Genomic DNA, 10,927 nt, shown 5'->3' with positions numbered 1-10,927 from the left:
ACAAGTAACTTTTTCTAAAAAAACCGACGAATCTAAGTGATAACGCCACCTCGTTATCAACATATTTTATCTGTCCACTACAGGGCCAGTCGCTCCTAATAGGAGATGAAATATGGAGCTTAGACCCACCATGCTACTCCTATGTGCCTCGACTTTTGACAGCCTCCGTGGCGCAGTGGAAAACGAAGGTCCTGGGTTCGATTAAGGTTTCCTTAATTAGTCCAAGTCTGGCTGGTGGGAGGCTTCGGCCGTGACTAGTTACCACGCTACCGGCAAAGACGCACTGTTAAGCGATTTAGCGTTCCGGTATGATGTCGTGTAGAAATCGAAAGGAGTGTGGATTTTTTTCATCCTTCTTCTAACAAGTTAGCCCGCTTCCATCTTAGATGAAATCATCACTTACCATCAGGTGAGATTGTAGTTATGGGCTAACTTGAAAAATTGAGTTGGCGGGTCAAGCGTGATAAATTCATCAAAGACCACTGTCAGTTGTTAATTCTAGACCAGCTGGCCTATTCAGTAATTTGTTCTTTATTATCAACCTTTTAAAATAAACACCAAATCAACCGAGAAATGTTATCTACCTACTGTATGATATCCACCAGTAGGTAAGCACCGGATGACATTTGTTACATTGAATCTCAATTTCGATATATCAACTAAACATACGTCAAAGTTAGTGAATTAGCCTCTTAGACCGACAGCATGTCATAAATGCATAGGTATTTAGTATATCTAGTGCATTTTGTTACTATACTATGTGCGTTACAGCATGGTGCGGGTGACAATTGCCTTATGACGTTCATAACACGTACTATTATCGTAAATCGTGGCACAAGAGTGAAATGGACTGTCACCTGCACCATGCTACAGCGCACGAACTATAAGGTTGTTTCTAGGAAACCTCAAAAAGAAAAAAAATATCTACCATTAGCTGACGCCGCGCGGTTTCACCCGCGTGGTACCCGTTCCTGAAGGAATACGGGGATAATATATAGCCTTCCTCGATAAATGGGCTATCTAACACTGAAATAATTTTTCCAATCGGACCAGTAGTTCCTGAGATTAGCGCATTCAATCAAACAAACAAACAAACTCTTCAGCTTTATAATCTATATATATAAAAGAAAGTCGTGTTTGTTACTCCACTTATAACTCAAGAACGGCTGAACCGATTTAGCTGAAAATTGGCAGGGAGGTAGTTTAGAGCCAGGAGAAGGACAGGATACTTTTTTTTACGGGTAGGGTAGGGGAAGGGTAGGGGAAGGGTAGGGGTAGGGTAGGGTAGGGGTATGGTAGGGGTAGGGTAGAGGTAGTTGAAAGTTTACATCGAGTTTCACGCGGACGAAGTCGCGGGCGTCCGCTAGTATTAGTACAGATGAAAAATGAAAGAAAATAATAGGTAATACAATTTTTTCACAAAGTTTATTTACTAAAAACGTTGCAACAATTTTCTTATACCTACAGTCTACAAAAAAATTACATACATTCGGTTTAGGCGATTTCTTTATATTTATTTATTTTTTTCAATTTACTTGCAAACTCTGTCACTCCTAATTTTACCTATTTTGGTGGGAAAATAATACTGTAAAATATTTTTTTTTTTAAATTTGCTTTCCTATAAATTTTGTAAAGCTGTACACAGTTTGCTACACATAAGTACTTCGGATCCGGGTTCGATTCCCAGGGTATAAAACAAGATAATTACTTGGTACACAACAACCAGCGCCATCTATGAATACATTACAAAAATAAAATAAACATACAACAGTAATTATTATTATCATTAAAAGTACATTATATAGTAACATATTTCATCGAAATTATATTATAAGCAATTCCTGATTTCACATTTCTAAGCAAAACATACGAGATATGGTTTTTCAAAAATCCCGCGGGAACCATGAGTTTTTCCGGGATTGAAAAAGCCTATGTATTAATCCAGGGTTTAATTATTATTATTTTTTTATTATTATTTATTATTCAACAAACAATACATTGAAATTAAGCCTAACCATAGTGCAACACAAACCACAGTTAGTTTTACTGTGCACTGGTTATTATTGCATACAATAAATACAATATTTAGGAACAAACAGAACATTATTAACAAACAGAAGAGGATAAATAAACAGATTAACAAACAGAAGAGGATAAATACCAAGAATAATCATTATAGGGTAGTTAAAAAAAAGTGTGAGTGAACCGGTGCTGCGACGCTACACAGGCTCTGAATGTATATAATCTATCTACATTCAATAAAAATAGTATACAAAATAAATATAGGAATGATTAAGATTCTTCTTAATACTGAAATGTTTTCATTTGTTTTATAAATTAGATGTAAGTATGTTATTGATCCAACAAAAAATAATATAATTAATTCTATAATAACATTATTATAATAATTTTACGATTTACATTTCAAAGCTCACACTTCTGGCAAGTTTAGTGACATTTAACATAATATTTTTATTTATTTATTTAGTAGCTTTATTTCGAAATCATCAACTTTTTGTAGTATATAAGGGCGTAAGTACACATGAGTACGATTTTTAATAATCAAAAAATTAAATAAAAACGATTCACAAAAATTAAGAACCGTTTTAATGACCATTCACATTTTTTTTCGCACGAATTGAGATATAAATAGTGCACAAAAATTACAAAAATATGGAAAATACACATTTTAATTATTATACAGGATGCTCGGGAGATTTCCAATAACTTCAAGGTGTTAACGAGTCCGCTTATAGGAGCCAAACTACATAACTAATTTATTAATTATAATAATAAACTAAAAAATAAAATCTTTTTATGTTTTCATACAAAGTAATTCAAATAATTTCGACTATCCAAGGCTTTATTTAAAAATACATAAAACAAGGATGCGTAAGAGACACAATTTAAGATCTATTTACAAAAGAAATATTATTTACTACGAAAATATTCATTTTAGAACACATATTCCTTTAACATATTGAATTATTTTTTGTTAAAGAATATAACCTTAGAGTTATAGGAAATACGAGCCCCCTGTATATCTCACCACACATGTTATAAAATAAACTAAACTAAATTTACCTAGAATGGTAACTTTTACAACCTAGTATATGGCAAATTACCGAAAAGATACTTTGCCACTCATCTAGTTATTGTTTTACATAACAAAAATTTTAGTAAATACATCACAATTAAAACACTTAAATAAAATTCACAAAAATAAATTATAAATAAAGTCAACAAAAATATAATATAATTTGTACCAAATTCTATCCAGTCGGTAACTGTTGTCTATCTCATCATCGAATAGTATGCGTTTTTATAATAAAAAGTACTTAGATTTAAAAAAAAAATGTTTTTTTTTTATAAGAAACAAATAATATTAGTCGATTTTTTATACGTTTTTGGATTTTTTGTAGAAAATACCCATTTTATTTAAAAGACTACGCACGCGGCGGCGTTTTAACGGCCTCCGTGGCGCAGAGGTATGCGCGGTGGATTTACAAGACGGAGGTCCTGGGTTCGATCCCCGGCTGGGCCGACTGAGGTTTTCTTAACTAGCTGGTGGGAGGCTTTCGGTTGTGGCTAGTTACCACCCTACCGGCAAAGCCGTACCGCCAAGCGATTTAGCGTTCCGTGTAGAAACCGAAAGTTGTGTGGATTTTCATCCCCCTCCTAACAAGTTAGCCCGCTTCCATCTTAGATTGCATCATCACTTACCATCAGATAATATTATAGTCAAGGGCTAATTTGTAAAGAAAATAAATAAAAAAAATGGCGAAAAAAAACTCGAGACGTTTTAGTACCGGGTATTTAGTTCTAAATAATACTGTGAGATAGATTATAAAAATAAAAAAAAATAGCTTTATATTTCCAACAGTAGCATGCAACATTTATATGCAACCCAGTAAATGGCATATTACCGAAAAAAAGTTGCCGTTACACAGTTATTATTTTACATATCAAAAATCTCAGTAAATACATCACAATTTAAGCAATTAAATAAAATTTACAAAAATAAATAATAATAAAAGTCAACAAAATTAAAATTCAATTTGTACCAAATGGTATGCACCTATGTCGGTAACTATTGTATAGCGAAGCATCGAACACAACAATGCGTTTTTATTAAAATACTTGAATTGACTTAGTTATCTGTTAGCCCTAGTTCGGACTACTTTAGTATTTTAGTCTAAAATACTAAAGTAGTATTTTAGTCAAAAAATTACTAAAGTAGTCCGAACTAGGCCTTAGGAATGAAAAATATATAGTTTCAGATTTTCCAACACTACGTGTGCAAAGTCATCAATCGTAATAGATTTTTTTACAGGAGAGTGGAATTTTTTTTGCTTTATTTTCGTTCATCCTACTTAACTACTTTGATGATTTTATATTTTGATGTAATAAGTAGATTTCCATTAATTGACTCGGTTTGGTTTAAAATTTCCCTGGAATTCGGACAGAAGTAAAGGGTAAGTAAAAACCCTAAACCCTTGGTCTCAGTCGCTATTATCTGTAGAAGTTCGGTTTAAAACGGTCTAGCTTATTGAGCTGTAGATTTGTGTAAAAATGTGTAAATCTTACTTCAGATTTTTCCAGTTAAACAAAACACACTGTATTTAATAAAATACATACAACACGAAATGAAGTGGAAGCATATATAACATGTTAGCTAGGGCCCAAAGCCCTATGTCTTAGCCGCTAGTGCCTATAGTAGTTCGGTTTAAAAGGGCCCACCTTGAGTTATTGGGCCCTACTAGTGTAAAAAAGCGTAACTCTAATTAGCTTCATATTTCCCCAAACTGCCCATTTTAAACAAAACACACTGTATTCAATAAAATGCATAAATCCAACGTGTATGTCACATGTTACTTGCAAGGGCCCAAAGCCCTAGGTCTCAGCCGCTAGTATCTATAGTAGTTCGGTTTGAAAGGGCCCAACTCTAATTAGCTTCGCATTTCCCCAGCCCTTTTAAATAAATCACACTGTATTCAATAAAATGCATACAATCACACATACACTATACAGGGTGATACTTTTTGTAGTGCGCAAATTTCTTCTGGAGCTTCTTGATTAATAATAGAATTGTGCTTTATATGAAATGTTTTTTTTTTTCGATTTTGACATCAAAAAATAACAAAATGTGTCTACAGATAGGACCCTAAAAATCCATTGTAAAGTAAATATCTTCGGTAAACGACAACTTTGGTATTTTTAGTTAATAAAAATTAAAAAAAAAGATAAAATACGTATCCATTAAATTCAATTTATATACAAAATGCAAAATAACGTGTGGGTGTCGGGACGCTCGATAGAAGTCATGACTTAAACCTGTGCCGTATGCGTGAGAGAAAGGGAAACCAGACAGAGTGGTGCCGTAACGCGCTACGTTACGAAACGTACACCCTCCTATAAGAAGTTATTGCATCAAAAATTTGCGCACTCCAAAAATCGTCTTCCTGTATATTACATGTCTGTTACAAGGGCCCATAGCCCTAAATCTCAACTGCTAGTATTTATAGTAGTTCGGTTTGAAAGGGCCCACCTTAAATTATTGGGCTCTACTAGTGTAAAGAAGCGTCACTCTAATTAGCTTCATATTTCCCCAAACTGCCCATTTAAAACAAAACACACTATTCAATTAAATGCATACAATCCGACGTGTATGTCACATGTTAGTTACAAGGGCCCAGAGCCCTAGGTCTCAGCCGCTAGTATCTATAGTAGTTCGGTTTGAAAGGGCCCACCTTGAGTTATTGGGCCCTACTAGTGTAAAAAAGCGTAACTCTAATTAGCTTCATATATCCCCAAACTGCCCATTTTAAACAAAACACACTGTATTCAATAAAATGCATACATTCCGACGTGTATGTCACATGTTACTTGCAAGGGCCCAAAGCCCTAGGTCTCAGCCGCTAGTATCTATAGTAGTTCGGTTTGAAAGGGCCCACCTTGTTGAGCCCTAGGTACTTGGCCTGTTCGTCTGTCAGTTCGGTGAGGTGGGCGTCAAACGTCGGCAAGTGCAAGCTCGCCACATATTCGTCCATTTTCTTGGGTAAAAGATATACGTCAGCCTGGAACAAATAAAAGAAACATCATACACAGATACTTTTTGATGATGATGATCATGATGATGATGTTGATGATGATGATGTAGATAGAGATATCAGTGTACCTTGTAGCGGTGTTGCGGCGCATTGTACAGCTCGATGAGAGCCAGCGCCTGCGTGGCCGCCGTCACGGACACCACGAACGACGGCAGCGACGAGCAGCACAGGTTGGCCAGCCGCCCCTCCGCCAGCAGCACGATGCGCTTGCCGTTGCCCCAGATTATATGATCCACCTGCGAATGTACATCACGTTGAAGTCTCAGACCAATTATTGTATAGACCTGCCTCGCTAGTCGTTATTTTTCTGTCAAAGTATATGATCAACGATCTAATGCGATTATAAAAACTGTCTCTATAGAATCGATGTTAAATAGTTGTAATCGTGTTCGTCGGTTAAAGAGCTCCGTAAAAATACCTTTTTGTGTAATTGAATTGTGTAAAAAACGGGCAAAAACTTCTAGTTTAGTATAAGATATATACAAAATCTAAGCTCGTTTTCCTTAGAAAATGACAGACAATTTTGTTTGTGACATTGAGTGCGATACAGGTCCTTCTATAATTGGTCTGAGCGTTGAAGTATATCAGAGCGGCAAAGAAGAACGAAACGAGAGACGTTGATATTGTTACGAAGGACCTTATTACTAGGGTCATAAGATCCATAATAGCTCGGTATTATATACCTACAAAGTTTGCCATTGTTGCCCGTCGCCGTCATCACTGTCTCACCTGACTCCTGACTCTCTCCCACATGAGGCCGGGCGTGCGCAAGGAGTGCACGTCGATCTCCGTATTGCTGTGCCCCATGTTGCACACCACGCAGCCGTTCTTCATGCGCTCCATGTGCTCCCGTGTGACCACGCCCTTGTTGCCTGTTGCAGTTATCACTGTGTCTCACCTGACTCCTGACTCTCTCCCACATGAGGTCGGGCGTGCGCAAGGAGTGCACGTCGATCTCCGTGTTGCTGTGCCCCATGTTGCACACCACGCAGCCGTTCTTCATGCGCTCCATGTGCTCCCGTGTGACCACGCCCTTGTTGCCTGTTGCAGTTATCACTGTGTCTCACCTGACTCCTGACTCTCTCCCACATGAGGTCGGGCGTGCGCAAGGAGTGCACGTCGATCTCCGTGTTGCTGTGCCCCATGTTGCACACCACGCAGCCGTTCTTCATGCGCTCCATGTGCTCCCGTGTGACCACGCCCTTGTTGCCTGTTGCAGTTATCACTGTGTCTCACCTGACTCCTGACTCTCTCCCACATGAGGTCGGGCGTGCGCAAGGAGTGCACGTCGATCTCCGTGTTGCTGTGCCCCATGTTGCACACCACGCAGCCGTTCTTCATGCGCTCCATGTGCTCCCGTGTGACCACGCCCTTGTTGCCTGTTGCAGTTATCACTGTGTCTCACCTGACTCCTGACTCTCTCCCACATGAGGTCGGGCGTGCGCAAGGAGTGCACGTCGATCTCCGTGTTGCTGTGCCCCATGTTGCACACCACGCAGCCGTTCTTCATGCGCTCCATGTGCTCCCGTGTGACCACGCCCTTGTTGCCTGTTGCAGTTATCACTGTGTCTCACCTGACTCCTGACTCTCTCCCACATGAGGTCGGGCGTGCGCAAGGAGTGCACGTCGATCTCCGTGTTGCTGTGCCCCATGTTGCACACCACGCAGCCGTTCTTCATGCGCTCCATGTGCTCCCGTGTGACCACGCCCTTGTTGCCTGTTGCAGTTATCACTGTGTCTCACCTGACTCCTGACTCTCTCCCACATGAGGTCGGGCGTGCGCAAGGAGTGCACGTCGATCTCCGTGTTGCTGTGCCCCATGTTGCACACCACGCAGCAGTTCTTCATGCGCTCCATGTGCTCCCGTGTGACCACGCCCTTGTTGCCTGTTGCAGTTATCACTGTGTCTCACCTGACTCCTGACTCTCTCCCACATGAGGTCGGGCGTGCGCAAGGAGTGCACGTCGATCTCCGTGTTGCTGTGCCCCATGTTGCACACCACGCAGCCGTTCTTCATGCGCTCCATGTGCTCCCGTGTGACCACGCCCTTGTTGCCTGTTGCAGTTATCACTGTGTCTCACCTGACTCCTGACTCTCTCCCACATGAGGTCGGGCGTGCGCAAGGAGTGCACGTCGATCTCCGTGTTGCTGTGCCCCATGTTGCACACCACGCAGCCGTTCTTCATGCGCTCCATGTGCTCCCGTGTGACCACGCCCTTGTTGCCTGTTGCAGTTATCACTGTGTCTCACCTGACTCCTGACTCTCTCCCACATGAGGTCGGGCGTGCGCAAGGAGTGCACGTCGATCTCCGTGTTGCTGTGCCCCATGTTGCACACCACGCAGCCGTTCTTCATGCGCTCCATGTGCTCCCGTGTGACCACGCCCTTGTTGCCTGTTGCAGTTATCACTGTGTCTCACCTGACTCCTGACTCTCTCCCACATGAGGTCGGGCGTGCGCAAGGAGTGCACGTCGATCTCCGTGTTGCTGTGCCCCATGTTGCACACCACGCAGCCGTTCTTCATGCGCTCCATGTGCTCCCGTGTGACCACGCCCTTGTTGCCTGTTGCTGTTATCACTGTGTCTCACCTGACTCCTGACTCTCTCCCACATGAGGTCGGGCGTGCGCAAGGAGTGCACGTCGATCTCCGTGTTGCTGTGCCCCATGTTGCACACCACGCAGCCGTTCTTCATGCGCTCCATGTGCTCCCGTGTGACCACGCCCTTGTTGCCTGTTGCAGTTATCACTATGTCTACTTGTCTTATCACCTGTAACAATTTTTTGGTTTTTTTATTTAATACAAGCAAACTGCCCACCCAATTTTACGTTTAAAGCTACCAACTAGCAAGGAACATCCCCTCACAACAAATTCCCAAGAGTAATCCAAAATCCAATTCCAAGAATAAGCTATCAATTACGAATTGTTGAGCTATTAAAACATTAAAATTAATTTACCTCGTTTAATTTGACCACTCTAAAGCCATCCATGGCAGCTTGTAACGCACATATTGGATCTATTTCAGTCACGTATACCTGTTGAAAAAGAGCAACTACATTTACATATTCCACTTTAAAACATCATGAAAGTGTTTTTTCATACAATAATAATGATATTTTTAAACATTTGGGTACAGACTACGTCGGACCGATCTGTCTGACGTAGTCTGCGCCGAATACCAGTTCTTCTGGAACCTTCAGTCGTTGTGGAGTCCACGTTGACGCGTTTTTTACACTCCATGACAAATCAAAATATTAATTTAATGCAAGAGATGAAGAAATATACACAGGCAAAATGTCTTGAGACAGTTTGTACGAATTTTATCTTTGTATAATTAGTATAATGTGGACAGAGGCAAATATGGTTCTGCTGTAGAAGCTAGGCCAGAGGTTTTGGTGTATAATTGTGCATCCTGAAGTACATCCACAATCCATTAATTTTACGTAGCCTTAGTTTACAAATACTTTTATAGCGTTAGTTTACTACGTTTGACATATATGGCACTTACAACACAACCAAGAGCTTTCAGCGCCTGACAGCACCCCTTCCCCACCTCCCCGTACCCGCACACGACGGACTGCTTGCCGCCGAACATTATGTCTGTGCTACGTTTTAAGGCATCGATTATACTTTCCCTGAAAAAGAAAAAACAAACTCTTCTCAATATAAACATCAACAAAAGATCAAAATATTATTTTTGTAATACATTGCTAATATTAATTACGACATTTATGATCCATCTAACACTAGCTAATTTGACAAACGGTATCCTATAAAGCCGCATTACACATTGAAAAAATAAGAAAGATGTACAAGAGTGAACAAATTAACAAAATAATCATTCAAATATATCAAACTTTCTCAAAGGAGATCATTCATTTTGGGCCCTTTTTGAAAGTGCCGGCCAACGAAAAAAAATAGCACGAATCGTTAGAACTAGTCATTTGGAGTAATAGTTAATATGGCATGAAAGTTGTAGGAGGGCTCTGAACCAAGTTATACAGGTTCGACGATTCGTTATTTCCATACATTTTGTCAATTTTCAAAAGTGCCCGCCAAGAAAAAAAACTGGTACGTATCGTTAGAACTGTCCATTTGGAGCAATAGTTACTATGGCTCAAATGTTGTAGGACTGCACTGAACCAAGTTATACAGGTTCGATGACTCGTCACTTCTATACATTTTACTGAGTTTTATAAGAGCCCGCAAACAAAATAAATCATACGTATCGTTATAACTAGCCATTTGCAGTAATAGTTACTATGGCATTAACATTGTAGTATAGCTCTGTGTCCAGTTATACAGTTTCGATGATTCGTCCAATCCATTTATTTTATTGATTTTTTAAAGTACCGTTTATCAAAAATATGGTACTTATGGTTAAAACTGCCCATTTGGAGTAATAGTTAGTGTGGCACAAATGTTGCAAGATTGTTCTGAACCAAGTTATACAGGTTCTATGTCTCGTCACTTCAATGTATTTGATGGAGTTTTGTAAGTTACAAAGTAAATGCTATATTTTATCGTTATAACTAGCCATTTTCAGTAATAGTTACTATGGCATAAACGTTGTAGTAACGTTTCTAGTACTGAAGCAAGTTATATGACTTTCATTCATTGATTTCCGAAAAAGTTGGAAAACATAAAGGCAATAATAAAATATAGAAATAATGATTCTAAGCATTTGCACAAATTCAACATTATGGTGCAAATGTAACTAAAAATTGTGTTATTGTGCATTGAGAGAAATAAAAACGTTTTATTAAGTTCTTCAAGTAATGGTAATTTCGGTTTACAAGCTTGAATAACATAACAAATA

The 10,927-nt window shown here is 39.5% G+C and overlaps 1 protein-coding gene across 11 annotated transcripts in view; it reads right to left on the bottom strand.

Moving 5' to 3' along the window:
- Positions 1 to 1,406: 1,406 nt before the first annotated feature.
- The window catches only part of LOC112052334 (adenosylhomocysteinase-like 1), a 38,527-nt gene continuing 29,006 nt past the window's right edge, over positions 1,407 to 10,927 (bottom strand). For 5 of the 11 annotated variants that reach the window (XM_052887205.1, XM_052887203.1, XM_052887202.1 and 2 more), the window contains 3 exons: positions 9,617 to 9,743; positions 9,066 to 9,143; positions 8,355 to 8,878 (listed from right to left, as the gene is read on the bottom strand). In XM_052887205.1, coding sequence (XP_052743165.1) covers positions 8,516 to 8,878; positions 9,066 to 9,143; positions 9,617 to 9,743 — 568 coding nt within the window. In that variant the 3' untranslated portion in view covers positions 8,355 to 8,515. Of the gene's footprint in view, positions 6,078 to 6,178; positions 6,347 to 8,351; positions 8,879 to 9,065; positions 9,144 to 9,616; positions 9,744 to 10,927 lie in introns of those variants that run through there. The other 6 variants (XM_052887208.1, XM_052887210.1, XM_052887206.1 and 3 more) reach the window with 4 other exon arrangements.

This window comes from Bicyclus anynana, chromosome 18, assembly GCF_947172395.1.
Source record: "Bicyclus anynana chromosome 18, ilBicAnyn1.1, whole genome shotgun sequence".
NCBI lineage: Eukaryota > Metazoa > Arthropoda > Insecta > Lepidoptera > Nymphalidae > Bicyclus > Bicyclus anynana.
The sequence above is the reverse complement of the archived record's forward strand: the minus strand, read 5'-3'. Positions and strand labels throughout refer to the sequence as shown.